The sequence below is a fragment of the Ascaphus truei genome, chromosome 4 (genome assembly GCF_040206685.1).
Source record: "Ascaphus truei isolate aAscTru1 chromosome 4, aAscTru1.hap1, whole genome shotgun sequence".
NCBI lineage: Eukaryota > Metazoa > Chordata > Amphibia > Anura > Ascaphidae > Ascaphus > Ascaphus truei.
In genome coordinates this window covers 204,765,892-204,791,406 of record NC_134486.1, presented here as the reverse complement: position 1 = coordinate 204,791,406, position 25,515 = coordinate 204,765,892, and the positions used below count along the sequence as shown (strand labels likewise).

At 40.5% G+C, this 25,515-nt stretch overlaps 1 protein-coding gene across 1 annotated transcript in view; it reads right to left on the bottom strand.

The window, feature by feature from the left end:
* The window catches only part of LYST (lysosomal trafficking regulator), a 377,263-nt gene that overhangs the window by 153,825 nt on the left and 197,923 nt on the right, over positions 1-25,515 (bottom strand). The window contains 3 exon segments of the mRNA XM_075594997.1: positions 547-678; positions 2,561-2,759; positions 18,232-18,369. Of these exon segments, the coding sequence (XP_075451112.1) occupies positions 547-678; positions 2,561-2,759; positions 18,232-18,369 (469 nt within the window).

The following is a 25,515-nucleotide window of genomic DNA, read 5'->3' as shown; positions in this document are numbered from 1 at the left end:
ACAGACAGACATCTCTATTTTTTTTTTTTTAAAGAGAAGAGACAGCACTCAATCAGAAATAGTCCAAATATAGCCTGGTGCTAATCCCTTAAAATTATTTAGATAATACGTTACCGTCCAGACGAACTATATTGTCATAAACATCACAAAGAACCAACCTTTCGAACCCACAGAGGGATCTTTTTCAAGGGGTTGTGTGTACACAGTGTGTATGTGTATGTGTGTCTGTGTGAGTGAGAGGGGGCGTGTGTGAGAGGGGGAGTGTGTGTGTGTCTGTATGGGAGAGGGAGGGTGTGTTTGTGAGAGGGGGGAGTATTGTATGTGTGTGTGTATATATAGAAGAGAGAGGGGGAGAGTGAGTGTAAGGGATAAAGTGTGAGCGAGAGGGAACGTAAGGGGGAGAGTGTGAGGTGGAGAGACACGAAAAACGTGTGGTGAGGGGGCGAGAGGGGGGGGGGGGTGTTCCCCAGAATTTCAATCGAATTCTGGGGGTCCCCAACCAAAAAAAGGTTGGAAACCACTGCTATACTGTAGATCCTAATTTACCTTTAGGCAGTGTATCTGAAAATCCAGAGGGAGTTCTTATTGCAAACCCAGGGCTACCTGTAGACCTTCCTCCTGAACTGGAATGTCTTTGATATATAATCGATTTAAGTTTTTCTTGAAATATCTTGCCATCTAGAAAACAAAAATATTATATTTTTAAATCATTCCAAAAATGTTACTACAAGCATTCAAATCATCACCACCAGCAAAGATCTCCATGCATGAAAGGATAATTTGCAGTGAAAAACTCTTTACAAGAAAATAAGAATTTTCCTCAATGTGAGAATTTGGTAAATTTCAACAAACTGCAAAAAGAGTGACATTCAAATATATGTGCTGCAGAAAAAGCATCACATCACTATGATAAACAACAGTCTTAAGACTTATTGTCCCCAGCGGTGCGGACAAGCAAAAGTCTGTGGCGCTGGGAACAGGGTCTGCTACGACCGCGCTACGCTGGGGGATACGTGCTTCTGGATCGGACCCCAACAAGGTTAATCCGTTCAGGCCGCGATTGTTGTGATCATTGGCAGCAGTGCACAGTAAAGCTTGCTATATCTCTAGAGTTACATTTTAAAAAAATCCAGACAGGCAAGAGCAAAGCTATGAGGCAGCATAATGTTCCAGCGGAGAAACCCTGTTTTAGATGCTTTAGATGCCATCTGATACTTAATATGTTTTAAGAACTCATTTTTGACCATGAATTACACAGGTCTTTGGTCACTCATATGGATATTGTATGCACCTCATTATAATTGATGTTACTTTACATTTGATTTTCTTTCTATTTGAGTTACATCTCCCTCTTTCTGTGTTTGACCACACTTGGTAAATTTGCCAAACATTTAATATTCCACCTGATATACAATGTATTGGAATATAAATCAAAAGCATAGAAATACTTGGTCTCTATAAAACAATGCAATGTTTGTCACAATATTTCTCTTGCTGATCATGCAATGCTACAGGAAAACAAAATGAAGACATTTTCAGTTATCCCAAGTGTCTCTCCAGCCAAAAACACACACTTCATGGGAAGCTACTACATAGAACAGTAGGAGAGCTCATACACAGTAGTTTGCAAATCTCATATCTGACACCAGTGCAGTACATGTAGACATGTCCAAAATATATAATGCTAACTAATGCAACTTCTATTCAGGTAAATATTTTGTCATGTATAAGGCTATTGAAGATTGAAATCTCCTACTAACCATCAAAAAGCACACACAGCGTATCACATTTTTATCCAGTTTAGGATGCGTTCTAGTGATCTTACCACATGGCAGCAAGTTAAACTGCTTTACTCCATTCTGTTACATACTATTAAAATAGTCTACTGACAAGTCTCATAATTTGTGTAGATCACATACTAGGGAGCAGAAAGTATCTCTTACCCACTGTATGGCTTGACTGGGCCAAAATTAGAGCATCACTGATAGGGAACTTACTACTGTACATGACATGTTCAGGAGAATTAGGTTATAGAAAGACATGTTTCAATACAGTATATACAGTAGTGATACTTGGTGTACACTTACAAGCCTTATAAGCACCTGTTACATGAAGACCAGAGAATACTTATAAAATCAGTGATGCAAATTATAATAATTAGAGCCACCATCTTTTTGGCTTATTGCCCATCATAATAAAAGTGCAAAAAAGTTGGTGTAATAAACATAATTGGAACAGTACAGTATAACCACGTCATATAAAAAGTTAACTTTTGACTGAACAAAGTTTTCTCATTAACATTTGAACCATTAGAATATTTCTAAAACGTGTCACGCAACCAATGGTATCAATACAATCTATACTGCACAAACACCAACAAATAGTTATTTCAGAAGATACCAGTGGAAAACATACTTTAACATTATTTAAAGACTTTGGTTTAAGATGCTCCTCGAGTTTTTTTTTTTTACATTTTGACTAGATTTAATAAGAAAAAGAGAAAAAAAATTACAAAAATAGTGAAACAAGCATGGGATAATGATAGTAATACAGACTGTACCTATGTGTAAAGAGAAGAAAAAGTTGCTGGGATTGTGACAAACATAAGTGTTGGTGGGTGGGTGAACTGCTAACAGGAAGCTGAAGATGAGTTTCAGTAGTTCCAGGTCTGGAGGTGATCCAAGCACTTCTTCGATGATTTTTATATATGACCTACAAACCTCTTGAGGCATGGATGTAAGATGTCCTTCTCTGTGCTCCTAAAAATGAAAAATAAACATGTTTTTACAGATGCAGAAAAATTATTAGGTGTATATATCTCGATGCAGATAACACGAGCCACAATTTCTGGTCACAAAGCAAAATGTAGCCAAATATATTGGCACTCATGCAAAACAAAGTATTTTTTTTACAGGACTTGAACGGCTGCACTTTGTGACCTGTAAAATAACCACACAACATTATGGTATTATCTTTGTAACAAATCATGAGCTTGCGTGTCCTAGATCAAGTTAGGAGTTGGAACAAGGAAGGTGTGAAACAAGGTATACAGAACTACAGGAAACGGTTAGCACTTTATAATCCATAGTGCTACAATGAGCAGTACGGACACTGCCACACAATGCACATCTTGCCACATGTATGTGCTACTTGAACTAGTGGCCACCAGGGGTCACTAAAAGCCCTATAACATTGCACTCAGAAGTTATAACATCCAAATAAAGACGTCATTATGTGAATTTAGTATATGAGATAGGACCAAAGAAGGGATCCAAAGACCCCAAGGCAACAGACTCAAAAACGTAATTAAAATCAAAAAAATAATAACATTTTATTTAAACCAATCAACAAACACACAAATAGGAAACATGTAGACAAGGGTATTAAAAACCCAGCTGAAGAGACGGCTAGTGCACGGGTGAGCTGGTATCCAAATATAGCCTATGCTCGTAGGGAAGGGTATCCCATGGGTGTATAAGGTATAAAAGGTATACAGGGTGGATAAGAGTGTATAGGTAAATATACTAGCAGGCTTCACATGCAAATAAGGTTGCCTAGTTAGTAATTATAGCCACCCAAAATAGCGCACATAAGGTACATAGAAAGGTTTCCTTCTCCATAAATGTATCTTCCTCACTATATCAAAGGACCATATATATGCATCACTAGTGGATATCTGTCAAATATTCATATATCTTATGGCCATGAGAGATGGTATACCTCAAAGGAGTGATCTCACAGAATGGCCATTCCAGATGCATGACGTACACCAGGAAGAGACGGGCTGTATGTATGGGGCTCGAAGATAAGGTAGTATAGCGCTGGACATAGAAATTTACTTTGGTTCCTCTCCTTGACTTTACCTACATAGATATTAAGGTAAATATGCTAATTATGTTATACCAAAGCGACCTGTAGGTAATATGGCCATTCTGTGAGATCACTCCTTTGAGGTATACCACCTCTCATGGCCATAAGATATATGAATATTTGACAGATATCCAATAGTGATGCATATATATGGTCCTTTGATATAGTGAGGAAGATACATTTATGGAGAAGGAAACCTTTCTATGTACCGTATGTGCGCTATTTTGGGTGGCTATAATTACTAACTAGGCAATCTTATTTGCATGTGAAGCCTGCTAGTATATTTACCTATACACTCTTATCCACCCTGTATACCTTTTATACCTTATACACCCATGGGATACCCTTCCCTACGAGCATAGGCTATATTTGGGTACAAGCTCACCCCTGCACTAGCCATCTCTTCAGCTGGGGATTTTAATACCCTTGTCTACATGTTTCCTATTTGTGTGTTTGTTGATTGGTTTAAATAAAATTTCATTATTTTTTTTATTTTAATTACGGTTTTGAGTCTGTTGCCTTGGGGTCTTTGGATCCCTTCTTTGGTCCTATCTCATATACTAAATTCACATAATGATGTCTTTATTTGGATGTTATAACTTCTGAGTGCAATGTTATAGGGCTTTTAGTGACCCCTAGTGGCCACTAGTTCAAGTAGTTTATAGTTTAGTTTCCCTATGCACCAAGTTTTTTATTTATACTATTAGGTGAGCGACGAGTCACTATGTTCACGTCACATGTATGTGCACTTGGAGCAGCTGTTCCAGGGAGCATACCACTGTGGGAAGTGTGAGCTGGTGGTCTCTTTGGTGTCTCAGATTTCTGATCTGAAGAGGAAACTTGTAATATTAAGGCACATAGACAATCTTGAAAGGAGTTTAGTGCTCAGTGAGCAGGTCCTGACTTGGACTAGTGCAGATGGTGGAGCTGTGTGTGAGGTGCAGGTAGGTAGACAGGTAACAGTTAGAAGGGGAAGCATGAGGAAGAGGTAGGCCAATTCTGAGTCGCCTCATCCCAATAGATTTGCCATATTGAGTTAAAATATTAGGAGTGGCAGGGCAGGAATAGCAATGCTTGGAGAGACTGATTCCTCTAGCAGCCACGGGAATAGTCCCTCCAGCACAGAGGGGACACAGGATATTCAGAGACCTATAAAGGTTGTGGTGGTAGGGGACTCCATTAATAGTAAGGTACATGGGGCAATCTGTTGCCATGACCGCATGAACCGAACAGTTTGTTGTCTCCTGAGGACTCGGGTTCAGCACATTGCGCATCAAGTACACAGATTATTGGAAGGTGCTGGGACTGACTCACGGTCTTGGTACACGTTGGCACCAATGACAAAGTCAGAGACAGATGGAGGGTCCTAAAAAAGTATTTCAGGGATCTAGGTCAAAAGCATAGGGCAAGGACCTCCAAGGTAGTATTTTCAGAAATACTACCAGTACCATTCGCAACCCCAGGGAGGCAGTCGAAGATCAGGGAGGTAAATGTATGGCTAAAAAAGTGGTATAGGAAGGAGGGTTTTTTTTTTTTTTTAGAGCATTGGAACTCCTTTTCTGAGAGGTGCAATATGGTAGGGACAGATTGCACCTTAATGAATAGGAATCTTCTGTTCTAGGGGGAAGAATGTTAAAAAGGTTGGAAGAGATTTTAAACTACAGTAGGATGGAGGGGGAGGGACAAGAAACAGATAACGAACTAAATAGATTAGAAAGGTATGGGGAAATAGAAAGAGGCCATGGAGGTAGAATGGAGGCAAGTGGGAGTTTGGCAAGCAGGGAGACACCTATATTGAACACAGGTAATACTAGAAAACTTCTAAAGACTAAATACAATTGGAGTAATAAAGCAGGAGAATAGATAATAGCACAGACTGGGAAAAAACTTAAATGCATGCTTGCTAATGCAAGAAGCCTGACAAGAGAACATGGAGGAGTTTGAATAAATAGCTGCAAGGGACAATATGACATCATAGGCAATACTAAAACATGGTGAGATAAAACTCATGACTGGGCAGTTCATTTAGAGGGTTATTCCCTTTTTCGGAAGGATTGAGCAAATAGAAGGGGAGGTGGAGTATGTTTATATGTTAAACCGAATCTAAATCCTATTATAAGGGATGATGTTTCTGAAGGGAATGAGGAAAATGTAGAGACCTTGTGGATAGAAATTACCAGTTGAGATAAAAGTAAATCGAAAATGTTTGTAGGGATATGCTATAAACCACCAAATATCTGTAAGATTGAGGAAGCCAAAAAACTTTTGCAAATGGACAAGGCATCAAAACTAGGTCATGTTTTCATAATGGCTGTTCTAAATTATGCAGACAGACTGGCGTAATGAGATTAGCATTACAACCAGAGGAACAGGTTTTTGAGGGTGCTTAAAGACAATTTTCATGACCCAAATTATTGAGAAACCAACCACTAACCATACATTACTGGATTTGGTAATATCAAGTCCAGGAACATTTGGAAAACAGTGATCATAACATGGTCTTATTTGAAATAAATTATCAAAAACCATATTACAGGTATATGCATTCAACAAAGACTTTACATTTTAGAAAGGCAGAATTTTATTAAACTGAGGAATAATTTAGAAGGAATACACATTGAGATGATGTTTTTGCAGGGAAGAATGTGGAAGATAAATGGGCAGAACAAGACTAAACCAATGTGGCCAAATAAACAGGTAGGGGAGGAAATGGAAAAGAAGAGGCAGGCATTTAGGTTCTTGAAGTCAGAAGGGACGAAGGCATCTTATCATAATTATAAGGAATGTAACAAAAGTTGCAAAAGGGCAATCAAATTAGCAAAAATTTAAAATAGGATTGCAATAGAAAGTAAGATCAAACCTAAAAAGTTATTTAAGTACCTTAATAACAAAAACATTAGAGAATAAAATATAGGACCATTTCAGTGTGAGATTAACAGGTAAATTATTGGAGTTAAGGAAAAAGCAGAGTATTAAACAAATTATTTGCCTCTGTACTTACCAGTGAAGAATTCATTACATTAATAGTGCCACATGAGGAAGCCACAACCTCTATATTAACAAACCATTGGTTAACTGGGAAGAAGTTCATAGGTGGCTTGCTAAAATTAAAGTAAAGGTGGATGGAACACAGTGATCCCAATCGTCTGCGATACCCCTGAGAATCGGGCCTCAAGTCACTGGAGCCCCTTGCCAAAGTCCCAGTTGCTGAAAAGGAACAGAAGGTTTCCAGCTAACGTGATGAAATGTAAAAGCCGGATCAGCACTTCTAATGGTGTCCTCGTGGGTATGCACAACTGCAGCTTTCGTAGCTCGTCACAAACCTTAAGTCGCTGTGTATGACCTCACCGCGACATGTCTCGTGTCAGAGCGACACTTCTTCAGGGGTTGGTTTTAAGATTCCCTGGCACTGTTTAAGTACCAAAGCTGAATAATCCTTCAGCCTATGGGAATCACACCTTGCTTATAGTCATCCAATCAGTGTTAACACAATACAATAGCGCAACACACATGCTTACTAAAAACGTAAAAACATTGACAGTATATTATACAAACTTGCACTAAACAATACACAAGAAAACTAAAAACACATTAATGACATTGCACGAAAATAAAAATAAACAATCTACTGGCTACATATTAATGAATTACTGGCAAAATATACAAGATTGGTCAGTTTATAAATTGTCTTACCACATTTGTTATATATATTATCAATTGCACTTGCAACCTTTTGTATATAGGGAAGATTATCAGACCCTTAAAAGGTCAGGATTTGTGAGCACGAGTGGAATTTGCAATGCCCAACAGAATTTAGACCGTGGTAAAAATATTCATAACCTGGCACACCACTTAACTCACCATGGGGGTAAATTGGATGGTTTCAATTTTAGGGGAATAGAGGTGATACCTAGGGATCAAGATTCTTCTCCAAAGGGAACAGTTCTGGATTTATACCCTTGGAACAAAAACACCTAGTGGTTTGAACGAACTAATTGAACTGCTTCCCTTTTTAAAATGAAGTATCCTCCTCTCCTGTTTCTGACAATCTTTTCCCCTCCTCTCTGATATACACCCCCCCCCCCTCCTTCCCTTCTACCTTTAATATGGCCCCTTATGGACCCTCTACTGGATATGGTCCCCGTTGTTACTTTGGGTCTTTAACAATATAAAGAGTGCAAGTGCTGAATTTGGGTCTTGAGAACATTTAGTTTTCCCATTTAGATATTTGTAGAATAAGACATATTTTTCTAATTTTGGATTATTCATGGATGTGTTGTGGTAACATACTATCTCACTTTCTATATGAAGATATTCACAATATATGTTAAGACATTCTCCATTACTGTAGTATGATAATTTTCATTGGTGCTTTTATATCTTTTCCATTGTACCTTTTATGGTTAATAAGATATATTAGATTGTATATGAAGACATTCTCTGGTTTTGAATTCCAAGATGATTTTTATGGGTATTAAGACATTCTCTGTTGCAAATGATAATATTCTCTAATTATAAGTGAAGATATTCTTATCCATGAAGATATTTGTAGTTGTTATTCTTACTAAATTCATATTATCAATTCACAATATTGTTGTTATTTCAACAGTTAAAATTCAGGACAACAGTTGACACTTAGATATAGAACCATACATATATGCTTTTTTAATCTTCTGTTGGTTCTACGAGGCCTGGGATAAAGTCAGTTTGTTCATGGGTTCTAATGTCTAAATGTTTTTATAGGTTTTAGTCTATATAGACATTTTATTAAAATTGATAGTAATTCATTAATATGTAGCCAGTAGATGGTTTATTTTTATTTTTGTGTATTGTTCAATGTTAGTTCGTGCAATGTGTCAATGTGTTTTTAGTTTTCTTGTGCATGGTTTAGTGCTGGTTTGTATAATGTACTGTCAATGTTTTTACGTTTTTAGTAAGCATGTGTGTTTCCCTATTGTATTGTGTTAACACGGATTGGACGACTATAAGCAAGGTGTGATTCCCATAGGCTGAAGGATTATTCAGCTTTGGTACTTAAACAGTGCCAGGGAATCTTAAGACCAACTGCCGAAGAAGTGTCGCTCTGATACGAAACGCGTCGCGGTGAGGTCATACACATGCGACTTAAGGTTCGTGATGACGAGCTACGGAAGCTGCAGTTGTGCATACCCACGAGGACACTGTTAGAAGTGCTGATCCGGCTTTTAAATTGCATCACGGAAACTGGAACTTTGGCGAGGGGCTCCAGTGACTTGAGGCCCGATCCTCAGGGGTATTGCATATGATTGGGATCACTTTGATCCACCTCTATTTTATGTCAGTTTTAGATGTTCCAAGTGTACATATAAATTGTATTTTATCTGGCTAATTTTGTCTTTGTTCTTTCTCCTATGCGCCCCTTTACATGTGTTTGGAAATTGCCCCGCTGATAATGGGAGACTGGGAGCTGCAGGGAGAAGTCCAATGACTATGAAGAGATAGGAGTTAAAGGTCAGTGCGCACTGCATTTTTCTAAATAAAATGAAAGTAAATAAGGCACCTGTCCCTGATGTCATACATCCAAATGTTATTCAGAAGCTAAGTTCAGTAACAGCCAAACCATTACATTTCATATTCAATTACTCCATTTCCATAGGCTCACTACCAGAAGATTGGCGTTACACAGACTTTAACGTTAACAGACTTTTACCTATATTTAAAAAAGGGAGCTAGATCAAAACCGGGGAATTACAGACCTATAAGACTGACATCAATAGTGGGGAAGCTAGTTGAAGGTTTAGTACGGGACAATATTCAAGAATATCTAATGGATAACAAAATTATTAGTAACAGTCAGCATGGTTTTATGAAGGATAGATCGTGCCAAACTAACCTTATTAGTTTCTTTGAGGAGGTAATTAGGAATTTAGACCAGGATAATGCAGTTGGGGTCTATGTAGATTTTGCAAAAGCTTTTCATAAGGTCCACACAAGAGGTTAGTGTACAAAGTAACGCAAATTGGACTCGATAAAAATATTTGCACCTGGATTGAAAACTGGGTGAAGGATAGACAACAGAGAGTTGTAATAAAATTAACTTTTTCAGGTTGAGCTAATGTTGTGAGTGGAGTACCTCAGGGATCGGTACTGGGGCTCCTGCTTTTTAACTTGTTTATTAATGACCTTGAGGTTGGCATAGAGAGCAAAGTCTCCATCTTTGCTGATGATACTAAATTGTGTAAGGTAGTAGAATCAGAGCAGGATGTAATTTCTCTCCAGAAGAACTTGGATAGAATAGAAACTTGGGCAGGTAAATGTGACATAAGGTTTAATACAGATAAATGTAAGGTTATGCATTTGGAAACAAAAACAAACAGGCAATTTACAAAATAAATTAGTAGAGTCCTTGATGGAGAAGGATTTAGGAGTGCTTGTAGACAGCAGGCTTAGCAATGCAAACAAAAAACTGGTGCGCTGATGTATTCACTCCAAAGTATATACACAAATAAAACTAAATGATTTAAAGAAAATCTTTTTCGTCCATGATTGATGTAAAAGTGTGTGGGAATGAACCTGGAATGGGTCTTCCACAACTGCTGTATATATAAAGAAGTGAGTGGCTAGAAATAGCCCAAAAACAAAAATCAATTGTGTAAATAGACTAAAATCCATCAATCAATAGATAAACAATGTGTGTGATATGAACCAATTAGGAGTACACTGATGGGTCATATACTGTATCAGCCAACGAATTTAGAACAATATTAATATCGTTTAGTCTCTGTATATTAATATAGTTCAGTCTCAGTCCTGATGTCCTTATTCAATGCTGAAAAAAGATGCAACCTTTTTGGTTTAAGGATAACCAATCATTAGTGTGCAGATACCTCAAAGAGAAAAAATAAGTGAAAGAAGGCGCACAAAAAAGCAATGAATAAAAATGTATTTATAAATTGGAAATAATGAATAACAATATTATTGCACAACAATAAGAAATTGCATAATGTATGTACGAAAAAAATAAAAACAAAGACTTTGCCTGCTGAGTCTGTGACTGCTGCAGATGTGCCAATGGTAGTGGTAGAGCCACTGCAGTTTCTCTCGCATAATCCTGGAATCTTCTCTGGCTGATGTTTACCAGGTGAGGGGAGGGGGTGTCTGTGTCAGCTCACCGATCACGACCGCGCTGCTATGCTGCTGGGCTGGAGTAGTCATCTCCTGGGTGGTCTCCTCAGTCGACCCACTGCCTTGCTCCTTTGCTTTTGTGGCTGGCTAGTGCTAACTGCTCCTTTCAGTCCCAAAAGATGGTATAGGGCTGCAAGTGTAGCGTCAGTAACCAGTATGGCGCTTAAGCCCGTATGCGGAAAGATACAGTTCAAAGGCTGGCTGATGTTATATTGCTTCAGGCAGGTTGTTGGCTGATGCGATTTCACAGAGCTCAGAGATGGTTTGCTCTCCTTGTAGATGGAGCCGTGACCATCAATAAGCTCCTCCTACTCGTTTCGCCAATAGCAATGGCTTCATCAGGGATACTGAGAGTGTTTTCCCTGGGTGATTTTCTACCCCATTGATTGATTGCAAGGGTGGTAATCGAGTGCGGTTGTTCACAATTAACTCATAATTGCTGCTAGGGTTAAAACAAATCACCCTGGGATCGGCTCACAGTACTTGGTAATTGGTTCATGTCACTAAATATATAAAAAAACAATAATAAATGGAAATCCTAAAAAGTGAATAAAGAATACAATGAAAATGCTGGTGCAATATGGTCTGTCTTAGCTCTTGGTGGTTTCAAAGGTATAAATACTAATGTACTTAGATAAACAAAATCAGTGTATTCTAAAATGAAAAAATATTTATGAGGTATACTTCATGTTTCCAAATTATTAGAAAAACAATCCAAGGTCGCTGCATTATAATGATTACAGAGTGGAAATAAATAAATAGTATATATACACATATAACGTTTATTATGTATTTCTAATTAAATATGTTGTTAACCAATTGATGTTCACATATGCATATAACCAGTCAAAACTTAATAAAGGTAAGCAAATGACTCAAATGAGCCCAATTAGTAATTTTTTTGAAAAACACATGTTTTTGCTTGTGAATGCGTAAACCATAACAAGAATGTGTCCAGAGATAAACTGTGTCTTATACTTCTTAAAATGAATTGCTTCCCTTAGGTGTAAATAATAATAAGAATAATATGTTCTTGTATAGCGCTGCTAGTTTCACGTAGCGCTTTACAGAGACATTTTGCAGGCACATGTCCCTGCCCTGTGGAGCTTATAATCTATGTTTCTGGTGCCTGAGGCACAGGGAGATCAAGTGACTTGCCCAAGGTCACAAGGAGCTGACACCAGGAATTGAACCAGACTCAACCTGCTTCAAACTCAGTGCCAGTCAGTGTCTTTACTCACTGAGCCACTCCTCGTATAAAACAAGCATAAATAAAAGAGCTCTTTGAGGGCTTAAAGAATGACATACATAAATTGATAATTACAAACATTTGTGATTCAGATATTTACTTAAAAATTGTTTAAAAATCATTGGTGAAAGGGCATTCTAAGGCTTCCATTGTTGTATGCTAGATAGTGATTGGAGATGAAACATTAACGATAAGTAGGGTAGTGAATTTGGATATATTATAACGAGTGTTTTCTAACAAAATCCATAATATGATTTTTAATTTTATATAAAGAAAAATAAGATGTAGTTGATATTTAATTTATTAAAATATGTATGTATGTATGTATATAAAGATCAAACAGTCAGCACTCTGATGTAAAGCAAAAGGCAGTTGCTAGTCCCATAGGGATCCACATAACATACAAACCAGCCCAAAGACCAGTAAGGAGACAGCAACCAACGAGGTGTAATCCAAAGAAGTCTGTATTGAAATAAACAGGTACACGAAAGCCAACGTTTCGGTCTCTTTTTTTTTTAAAGTGATATGGATATTAAAATGAGTAAAATCATTGTTTAAAAATAGCTAAAAAAAAATATTAAAATGGGTAAAAGTTGGGGATAATTAAAACACAGTAATGCAATATGAATGTTGTTCAAATGAACTAGATGTGATAATATATTTGAATAGGTTGGTGAAAGGATAAGAATATATATCCTGATTAAAAGTAAAATATGAAAAAGACTGAGAACCATTGCAAATATATGAATCACATCAATTACATAACTTGATGGTACAGTTGAAAATGAATTGCAATCTTGTCGGTTAGAACATGATCAGATATATAGCACTTGAAAAAGACCCAACAAGTACTACTTGTTAAAGAATAATCGATTTATTGAAAGGCCATGAGATCCAGATCTTCATTAAGACCTCCTGGTTGTAATGTTTGCAATTTAAAGATTAATAAGTTTCTTGTTTTCTCAATCTCAAAAGTCTGTCACCTATCAAGAAACATTCACTGATATGTTCTATACCTTTTAAAGAAAGTTCATTAGGGTTTCTAATATGTGCATTAAGAAAATGTCTTGGCACACCATGACCAAGTAAGCCTTTTATAATGTTTCTTCTGTGCTCAACAAAACATTATTTTAGGCTTCTTTTGGTTCGGCCTATGTACTGTAACCACACAAGCAGGTCAATAAATAAATTACATATGTCGTGCTACAATTTATGAGTTTACCTCAAAAGTTACTGGTGAGAAATTTAACATTAAAGAATTCATCAATTGTAACACGGTAAATAGAAGAGAGAAGGAGCACAGCCATCTACATCCAGGATGCAAGAAAGTGAATAAGGGCAACTCCAACCGAAAATAAAAATATTTTCCTTTATTTGATCAGCTTTGCAATGGAATAGGACAACGCACCAACGCGTTTCGTCCCGCAGGACTTTCTCAACGTGTGTCAAGTACCTTAGCAGTTTACCTTTGAAATCACCAAGAGATAATACAGACCATATTGCAACAGCATTTTCATTGTATTCTTTATTCACTTTTTAGGATTTCCATTTCTTATTGTTTTTTATATACTGTATTTAGTGACATGAACCAATTACCAAGTACTGTGAGTCGATCCCAGGGTGATTTGTTTTAACCCTAGCAGCAATTATGAGTTAATTGTGAACAACCGCACTCGATTACCACCCTTGCAATCAATCAATGGGGTATAAAATCACCCAGGGAAAACACTCTCAGTATCCCTGATGAAGCCATTGCTATTGGCGAAACGCGTAGGAGGAGCTTATTGAGGGTCACGGCTCCATCTACAAGGAGAGCAAACCATCTCTGAGCTCTGTGAAATCACATCAGCCAACAACCTGCCTGAAGCAACATAACATCAGCCAGCCTTTGAACTTTATATTTTCGCATACGGGCTTAAGCGCCATACTGGTTAATGACGCTACACTTGCAGCCCCATACCATCTTTCTGGTCTGAAGAGGAGGAGTTAGCACTAGCCAGCCACAAAAGCAAAGGAGCAAGGCAGTGGGTCGACTGAGGAGACCACCCAGGAGACGACCACTCCAGCCCAGCAGCATAGCAGCGCAGTCGTGATCGGCGAGCTGACACACACACCCCCTCCACTCACCTGGTAAACATCAGCCAGAGAAGATTCCAGGATTATGCAAGAGAAACTACAGTGGCTCTACCACTACCATTGGCACATCTGCAGCAGTCACAGACTCAGCAGGCAAAGTCTTTGTTTTTATTTTTTTCGTACATACATTATGCAATTTCTTATTGTTCTGCAATAATATTGTTATTCTTTATTTCCAATTTATAAATACATTTTTATTCATTGCTTTTTTGCGCCTTCTTTCACTTTTTTTTTCTCTTTGAGGCTTAGCAATAGTGTCCAATGTCATATAGTACTGTAGCTGCAAAGGCAAATAAGATCTTATCTTGCATTAAGAGCAAAGTAGTTCTGGCGCAGCAGCCAAAGACTGGGTCCCAAACAGAGTGAATAAAAATTAATACTTTATTGTTCCATCTAAAAAAGTGGAGGCACTAACCCTCCTACGCGTTTCGTGTTTACAAAAACACTTTATCAAGGAGTATATAGTGTACAGATATTGCTCGTTTAAATACACATTCAAATCACAAGTTTTGGCGCCAAAATGACGACCTAGGACCGCCCACTAAGCGTGATGACGTCACGCGCTCATAAGACACGCCCCCCAGTCACTCAGGCCAAAAGGAGTAATAGCATCCACTCTTCCACAAACAAATGCCCGGCAAAAATGCAGAGGTGTCCCTAGAGCACACAGCACTTACCCATGATGAGTCCTTGCTCTGGTGATCGCGGGGGCACGGGGAAATTCCCCGTGGACCGCGCCATCAACAGGGGCGGCTCCACATGAGCAGTGTCATGCTCACGAACACACCCATCTTGCATTAAACAGGGAATGGATAGAAGGGAAGTAAACATAATTATGCCACTGTATAAAGAATTAGTAAGACCACACCTTGAATATGAAGTACAGTTTTGGGTACTACTCCATAAAAAGACATTATGGAACTAGAAAAAGAGAAGAGCCACCAAATTTATAAAGGGGGTGGATAATCTGTTTTATGAGGAGAGGCTAGCTAAATTTGATTTGTTTACATTAGAAAAGAGGCATCTAAAAGGGGATATGGTAACTATATACAAATATATTTGGGGACAATACAAGGAGCTTTAAAAAGAACTATTCATCCCAAGGGCAGTACAAACGACACAGGGTCATCCCTTTAGGTTGGAGAAAATGAGATTTCACCAGCAACAAAGGAAATGGTTATTTACAGTAAGGGCAGTTAAAATATGAAACAACAAAGAGTGGGGAGTGATCACAGGACCATACTAATTGAATAAAGTGTTTAAATACATAGGTGAGGAAATCAAAGGGTGGGTGCAAACTGTGAACTGAAAGTGAATTAGAAAAAGAGGAAGGGGAAACACAAAATGGATGTGCCCCCAAAAGAATTCACTTAAATGCACACCCCCCAAGTATAAAAATTAACTTTTAATAAATCCTTAAAACATATATTACCAAAGTAACGTGTAATGTGAATTAAAAAGATATTAAATCTTGACTATCAAGCAACCGTGTCGTTGTTTAATCATACTCCCCCAGTTTCAATTGATACTCATAGCATTCCCTGTCTTCAACATCCCATCGTATCAATTGATACTGGGGGAGTATGATTAAACAACGACACGGTTGCTTGATAGTCAAGATTTAATATCTTTTTAATTCACATTACACGTTACTTTGGTAATATATGTTTTAAGGATTTATTAAAAGTTAATTTTTATACTTGGGGGGTGTGCATTTAAGTGAATTCTTTTGGGGGCACATCCATTTTGTGTTTCCCCTTCCTCTTTTTCCAGTTAAAATATGGAATTAATTCCCCATGGAGACTGTGATAGCAGATACAATAGAGATCTTCAAAAAAAGGTTGGACATCTGTTAGAAAGGAAAGCTATACAGGTATATACCAAATAAGTAAACATGGGAAACATTTTGATCCAGGGAGTAAATCTAATTGCCATTATTTGGAAGGAAGGAATTAATTGTTCTCCTCATGAGAAATCATTGCATAATATTTGACTGGGGGTATTTTTTTTTTTGCCTTCCTCTGGATCAATATACAGTATATTACAAATATGGGATAAAGTATCTGTTGCCTAACGTTAGCATAGGTTGAACATGAGGGACGTGTCTTTTTTCAACCATATCTATGTAACTATGTTGCTTATTTTTCTTTCAAGTGCATATACTAAAATTAACATGCTTATATGGTGCGTTTTTTCTTTTATTTTCGGTGCCTCATTGAACAAGGTAAAAAGAATTGTGGGAAGCAACTTTGGAAGCTCCTGTTGTAATTGACAGCTTTACCTTCCCCCCAATGCTAAGGTGCAGTTTGGGGATTTAATTAATGCACAGTCCCAACACGGGCTCAGGCACCTACTAAATTGCCTGGGATCGAACATCATTTTTGGGGGGCGAACGCCTCTCAAATTCCTGTTGAAAAATATCTGCGGAAACTAGGTAGTCTTTAAATTCTGGTTATGAAGCTTACATGGTAAAAAAGCAAAAGCACAATACTCAAATTCTACAAAATTGGAAAAAATATACTAGGTTATATAGTGTGAGGACAAGGGGCAGAACTGCGTATAACTTTGACATACTTCCAAATAAATGTATACAGTAGGTAGGGTTTATTTCCTCTGCAAAATCTTCCCCTCTCAGCCTTTGACAGAGAACCATCTTTCGGAAAGTGCAAGAGAAAGTCCAGCTCAATGCAGGTGGTCAGTTTAAAAAGGCATTTTAGCACAGAAAAAAAACAGGTAGTGAATATTTTCCCAATGAGGGCTAAGGGACGCAGACCCGAGCAGTTCCGAAGGAGCAAAATGTCAGACCAAAGCATGAGTAACAGAGAATAATTCTGTATTTACCATAGTCAACATCTAGAGCAGCGGTGCGCAAACTGGGGGGAGCGAGACTGAGTGCGGGTGGCACGGGGTTTACAGAGGCCCTGCAGCTCCCCCGGCACTTATTTTAAGTGCCTTCGGAAAGCGCGTGTGAGAAGCCGCCGGAGCCAAGTTAAGTTAGGTTTACAGAGGCCCCGCGCGCTTCCCGAAGGCACTTAAAATAAGTGCCGGGGGAGCTGCAGGGCCTCCGTAAACCTAACTTACCTTGGCTTTGGCGGCTTCTCACACGCATCGCCATGGCAACACGGTCATGTGACATGTTGCTATGGCAACGTGACGTCATGACGCCGGAGGGGAGCGCATGGAAAAAAGTTTGTGCCCCCCTGATCTAGACCATGGCTCTGTGGGACATCGGACCAATGGGACCAAAACAGTGGCGCGAGGATATGACATCAATATAAACAAGACAGTTGCTTCATATAAACATGAAAGGAACACTTCAACCTCTCAATCCCCAGATCCTGCATAACTGTAAAGTTTAAGAACATACCTAATGTATAGCAAGAAAATGTTTTTCTTGTCAACACCCTGCATGAAAGAGAATGCGAAATAAAGGGCACAAAATGGCATAAAAATATAGTAAAATACTACAAAAACGATTCAACTTCCAAACCTAGACTTGTATGTAACATAGGTGATATACAGTATGTCCCTGATATGTTCATTTTACTGTGAAAATTGTGTGAAATGTAACTATTATTGCGATGATTTGTTATTTAATTACTCAATTTTCCAATGACTATAAAAGGAAGATTCTGTGTGTTTGGACCTCAGAATTATGTAAACTGAATAAAAATACATGGAAAATTAACACAAAAATATACTGAAAAAGATCTGTTGAGGGGAGGGGGGGGGGGGGTCTTGAGGACTGGAGTTGAGAACCCCAGACCTAAATAATTCTAAGAGGTGTTTTTATGATTGGAAAATGTAACTACCTGAAGAACCTGACATGCCAGCAGGAAATGATGTACCACTCTGGCTTTTAATAGTTGCTTGATGTTAAACATCTGTTGAGGATGATTATCTCTGATAAGGACCTCTAATGCCGCCAAGAGAGTTTCCCAAACACCTGGCTGAAAAACAGAAAAAAGTGAAGAAATGTTAATTGGGCAATTGTATGACAATTGAAAACATGAGTAATGTAACATCTCAAAAATAACCAAGGCAGAAAATGCAAATGTTAAATATAAAGAAAAAGTTACTGTATAGTCACAGAGCAAAAACAATAGAAGTATTACTAATATTGTTATATAAGCGTATTATTATAAGCCAACAATAAATATACACATTTCAAAAATACAATAGGAAGCATTTGACATGTAATCTCTTTGCATACAATACGCTGTATGGTTATTCACAAATAGTTCCTTCAAAAGCAAATTTATGTTTGGGGGTGGTGAAATTAAAATTATTAAAGAAAATGCTTGCTTGTTAGGAAGAGAAAGTGGCACACCAGATCTTGTTCTTCATTAAAACATGCTGGAATAAATGTGGTATCCTCCCTGCACTGCACTCAAGTTACAGACATAATTCACCCCTTAAATGATAAGGAAATGTTCCCATTTTTGCAATGCAGTAGGTAATATAGTGATCAATATTTCTATTTTTGAGTGCAGACTCTCCCCATGTTAGACTTTGGTGGAGTAGACACTCTTCTAGGACATAGAAAGCTTAGTGCATTGACGAACTCAAAACACCTGTGTGATGATCATAAATGCGGGTATACTAAGGTAGGCCCCAAAAGTCTAATTTGAAAATACCTCACAATTAATTTTGAGAGTTATCATAGTTACACTATTTTCATTGGGAAGGAAGATGGACAAATAAAAAAGTAATTGATAAAATCTGAGGCGTTCCTCGCTTCCTTCCCACGTTACTATGGTTCCCACAAGTAAATACGATGGAAATTGAAAATTGTAAGAGCTAACTTACTTCCCGAGACCCTATCTGCAGGACTGAAGGGATATTCCCATTACCAGCCTATCACCCCAAAGTCTCAGGAGGTACCATAAGAAGGTGGCCCTCTATGTCAGTCTCTGGCAGGTTCCTGGGTCCTCTGTGTCCAGGAAATGTATGTCTCTGGGTGTCTGGATATCTTGATCTCAGCACAGACTTTGTGCTCAAGACAGTGTCTGTGTGCAGACGTCTCTGCTCTCCTTCAGCCCAAATGTGAGCTAAGGAATCTCTCTCCCGTTTCCAACAGGAGGCTTTTCTTACAGACTTAATTGGCCAGGTGGAGGTTGGTTAATTGCCGGCTGCACTTAACCAGATCCCTGCTGGATTTTAGAGATAGTTTCTTCACTGGGGTTAAATCCCAGTTACAGGAATCATATATGGGCAGGGGGAAGATGGGATCCTCCCCTACTGTACAATTGTTGCCCTCCAATTCCCTGGTTTCTTACGTGGGCATATGCTTCAGATGGAACACTTGCTCATAGCGGTTTTATTCCATGAATAAATATTAATTTGGCAGCTGACCGGAGAGGTGGGGAGACCTCCTACCCCCGCTCCAATATTCCTACTCCCTGTGCACTGGCAAGAGTGTGGGGTACAGCCCACCCGTCACTCTCTGCTTCCCCATGTTACTTTTCCCCCCCTCCATGTCACCCCAATCCCTTTCTCATGTTATCCACTCTCCCCATGTCACTCTCTCTCCCCTAAATACAGTTCATCTCCAATCTCCCCCATCTATTCTTCTGCCTCAGTCAATGTAAAGAGTAATGTGTGGCCCACCCCTGATTTAGATCATGGTGACAAGCTCAGTAAAAGCATGGCTGAAAAAAGTAATTTGGAAAGTAGGATCCAATATTTTAAGTACAAAAGCATATACGATTAGGAAAAAAGGGAATGATATACTCTACAATATGCATTCCAGATGCCCCCTCTAGAAATCGTGGACAGGTCTGTTCTGTAATAGAGAAGCCAATAATTCTCAGGGTGACCCAGTTGAGTAATTTATTTTTCATTGCGATTGTTTCTTGGTTATACAAGGTGAATGTTGACCACTGACAACTGTGAAAAACAGTGCGCTGTCATGCTATAGTGTTTCTTTTGTGGAATGCTACCCAAGGGTAAATTGTGGGATCTATTTATTAAGGCAAATGTGGTGCAACACTGTGACAAAAAAATTGGCACTGTTAGAGACGTGTGCATAGGTACCAATGAAGACTGTTTAAAGTGAAACAAAATTAGGCTTTATAGCGCCTGTCCCTTTAACACAGCAAAACATTCAAAATAAGCCAAAGAAAAACCTACTCCACTTTGGAGGATATCTACACATGTAGTCCAGCCCTCTCTAACTGGGTGGTTAGCTAAGCTAATTACCAGCCCAAATATATATGTAGAGATACAGTGTTCGACAAATCCGGTCACCCACACGCCCCGGGCGACTGGATTTAAAATCGTGGCGACCTCCTATTGGCCCAAGCAGTGCACGTGTTTTTTTTTTAATATTCCCTGCTCGCGCTGGGAAAAAAAAAAAACACAATCCCCCTACCTGACTGCTGATTGGCATGCGCTCCCAGGCTTTGTGGGCGCGCAGCCAGGGTCTATATGAGCCGGCACCTCACGAGCGGCCATTCTTTTTCCAGGGAGATCTGTTGGACACAGTAAGTATTCTCTGACTCCTGCACTCACCCCCGCTGCCTCCTCCTGCCTCCTGCTGCCTCCTCATGCCTCCCAGGGCTTCCCTGTCTCCTATGGGTATACCGTCTGGGTTGCGGGAGATGGGCGTGGGGGGGGTAGAGGGGGGGTGGTGGTCGTGGCTGGCGGTGCGGGAGGGGGGGCGGTGGTCGTGGCTGGCGGTGTGGGAGGGGGGGCGGCGGTCGTGGCTGGCGGTGTGGGAGGGGGGGAAGAGGGGGGGGCGGCGGCGGTCATGGCTGGCAGTGTGGCTGACGTATTTGTGCTTTCAATATGAGTGTGTGAGAGCGTGTGAGAGTGTGTGTCAGTGAGTGTGTTTGTGTGAGAGTGTGAATCCACCCACCAAGTCACCCTGTCACCAAGTCACCCTGTCCCCAAGTCTCCCTGGCACCCAGCCTCCCTCTCCATCACCCTCTGTCGCACCCACACTCTCTCTCCGTCACTCTGTCGCACCCACACTCTCTCTCCGTCACTCTCTGTCGCACCCACACTCTCTCTCCGTCACTCTCTGTCGCACCCACACTCTCTCACACTCTGGATCTGGATATTTTATTTACCCTGTATATCTTAACTGCCCTATACCTAAACAACCTATACTGATTTCTTCAAGATCCAACTCTCGAGCTTCACACGGGAGACATCGGAATCCCCCCTAGCCCAGAAGACAGGTAGGGAACACCTCCCCTCCAACATATAACTTTTCAGGAATGAGGTACCTGGACATAGAGGGACTGCGGATCAGGTAAGATCCCATGTGGGATTGCTGCTTTAGATATTGTGAAGCGGGGGCAGCCAGACACTGGTTAAAGGGTTCAGGAAACTAGTCACACACACACACGTAACAAGGACTAATTGTAGTATAATGTAATACAATAAATAAACTTATGTCAAAAACGAATGTTGTTCTTACTAGGAATTTATTCCAATTTTTTTTTTGAAAGCGGGTCTGGGGCGGGACAAGGGCGGGGCTAGGTGACGAGTAGATATTTTTTTTTCCGGCGAGTAGATTTTTGGGTGATTTGTTGACCACTGGAGATATATACAGATATATAACAGTCCCATAAGAAAGTCTTATCTGTTTCTTGTAGCTGTAGGGGAAGGCCGCTCTGCTCTCCTGGGTCAGCACCCTTGTGTGCTAAGGCAATGTCTGTCCAGGTATACAGGTCTGGTCCCCTTTGTCTCGCTATCATCCTGCAGTCTCTCTGCAGCTCAAGATATCTGTTGTTCCCCAGGTCAGCCCAGTTGTGGACTAGGGAACTCTGGTCTATTCTTCCTGGGTCAGCCCCCAGTTGTGAGCTCAGGAATCCTCCTCCTGTTTCTGGGAACAGGCTTTTTCTATAGTTCTAATCAGCCAGGTGGAGTCTGGCTGATTGCTGGTATGCAATTAACCAGCACACTGCTGGATTAGAGGCAAGTTTCTTAACAGGGATATGTCCCTGTTACAGGTACCATATGCATCAAATAATTATATATATATTTAATCAGTACAGTATTGCCCCAGAATCGCACCATTTGGTCTGATTATATAGACCCTTGTATCTTTGTATGTATGTATGTGTGACAGTGAGGGGGTAACCAGGACATCAATTAAGGTATTATGCCCGGCTGGTTACTTCTGAGCCATATTTGGGGTTTTAGATGGTCAGCTCTTGAACCCGTCTGTCGTACATGAAATGCATATGATTGTATGACAAAGAATGTGTTTTTTTTTTACCTTTCCAGGAGTACTGACCAATGGAGATTGCGAGGCTATGTGTTTCAAAGGGGGTTTAGTGGTAAAAGTGTTGTCAGATTGGGTCTAGGTAGTCGGGGTGCAGAGTTGCTGACCATCCTAAAAATGTATCCGGGTATCAGATCAGATTCCCGGGGACATATAGATACATCACGCGGGTCAAAATCCTCCCTTGAAAACAGTTACGAAACTCACTGCCAGGTTTCCCTGTTTCAGCACAGACCAGAAAAATAAATGGGGGCATAGGGATATGTGTATCCCGGATACAGTATGGGGTCCCCAAGTTAATGAGGGTCCCCCAGTATATGCTCAGGTTCCCCCGAACCAGTATAGAGGTTCTGGGGGTTACTCCAACCCTATATGAGGCTGCAAACGTTTTTTTGAAACCTAAATCCTATTTTCACTAAAGGAAGGAGATACAGTTCTGAGAATGAACCCAAGCCTTTTTTAGTTCTAACAGAGTTTGATTTTTCTTAAGGGAATGAGCTACTGTACAGCTCTCGGAACGAACCTAAGCGTCTCTTCATTCTACTTTGGGACTTAGAAGAAATATGGTGAAAAATATGTTGTGTTTCATAAATGTGTAATAGCCCAGAAGGCTATGAGGCCTAAGTCAGGTTTGTAGTGTGTGAGGGATATGGCTAATGGGAATAAAAGTATAGATCCCCATTCTACCCCCTCATAACCAAAAGACTTAGACAGAATAAAAGTATATTTTATTAAACGAGTATGTTTAAAATGTATTATGCTTCTGCACTTTAAAATAAGCTGGGACTTTCAAAGCTGTGGTGCACTGTGTCTACTTTGGGTCCGGACAGCCAAAGATCCATATTTAGACTATCATCATGTTCATTATGCCAGATTGTGTGTAACCTTAAATAACTGTATTGTTTGGTTATTTATTTACTTATTCACACTGTATTGCTATGTTTATTTACTTACATGATACACTGTTTCTCTTAAGTAACCTCTTCGTCTGTGTGGAACCCCCCCCCTCCTCCCCAATTGTGGGTGGATATATCACAGAGTAAAAAGCCGTGGTTGTTAATTACAGACAGGCAGTACCAGAGAATAGCCTCTACTGCTTGCTCCTCCCCTTTCATTAGAGGGTATATTAGGCGCATGTATGCTTTAGTGTGTAGACCCTCCCCCCTGAAGAAGTGTCTCGCGACATAAAACGAGCGTCGGGTGCTGTGACGTCCCGTCGGTGGCTTCCGCATGAGGTCTGGTGCTAGTCAGCGGCTGTAGCGTCAACATCCTAGCAGCAGTCAAGGCGCCAGATACGTTTGTATTATCTACGGCAGGGTTTCCCAAACTTTTTTTTCCGTGACCCGTTTATTTTTTAACTTCTTTTTCGTGACCCACTTAAAATTTTATCGCCTATACTGGCCTATAGGGCCTGCACAGACACACACACAGCCACTGATACACACACAGCCGCTGATACACACACACACACAGCCACTGATACACACACACACAGCCACTGACACACACACACTGATACACACACACCCAGCCACTGACAAACACCCAGCCACTGACACACACCCAGCCACACAGACACTGCTACACACACACACACACACACACTGATACACACACAGAGACACTGCTACACATACACACAAACACTGATACACACACACACAAACACTGATACACACACAGAGACACTGATACACACACACACTTACACTGATACTGATACACACAGACACTGATTCACACACACACACACACACACTCGCACTCCCCTATATGCACACAGACACAAACAGTGAATTACAGGCAACGACGGATGTGAGTGACTGGAGGGGAGGGGGCCAGGGACACTTGGGTGGGTGGGAGGGGGCCAGGGACACTTGGGTGGGTGGGGGCCAGGGACACTTGTGTGGGTGAGTGGGAGGGGGCCAGGGACACTTAGGGGGCCAGGGACACTTGGGTGGGAGGCAGTGACTGGGTGGGGTGACTTACCTTGCCGCCGGACGCTTTCCCCTGCTGCCCCCGATATCCCCTGCTGCCCGGGACGGGAGGTGGGCTTGGGGGCACGGGAGGTGGGCTCGGGAGGGGGTGCCACGGGAGGTGGGCTCGGGAGGGGGTGCCACGGGAGGTGAGCTCGGGAAGCTGGCCGCGGGGGGAAGCGGGCCGCAGTAGGAGCTTGTACTTCCACCCTCCCCCATGTAACGTGCGGGCCGCAGAGGAGCTGGTACTTCCTCCTCCGTCCCACGTTGGGAGCGGGGGGGAGGAAGGGAGCGGGCCCTGCTTGCCCTGCGCAAGCGCGCGGGACCGCGGGGGGAATCGCCGCCATTGTTTTTTAACTTGAGCCGGGGGGACGGGAGACACCGCACGGCCAGCCTCGCTGCGACCCGGCAATTTTGGTGCCGTGGCCCGGTGCCGGGTCGCGACTCACCATTTGGGAAACGCTGATCTACGGCTACTCATAGCCTGACTCTGGTATTCACTTCTTGTGATCTCAGGGTACTATTTGCAACATAGTTGTATTACTATATCTTATACACTCAGCCTGCTACTTTAGTGTGTTGCATGTTACACTGAGCTGCTATTTGTGGTTGATGGTGATATTTATATGGATGTTATACATACAGTGCTTATTTTGCTTATTGATCCTATCATTACTGAGCCAATTACGGTGTGAAATATCCTGTACCTTTATTGTATGACACCATTTACCATCCAGCTATCTTATAGTGATTTATGGAGGGCAACATTAGTGTGCGACAAGAGCGTCTGTTTCGCTGTGAATTTAATACTGTCATTACTAGCCCGCATTACCATTTACCGCACTAGCACCTCCCAGCTTGGAGGATATTTTATTCTAAGTTTT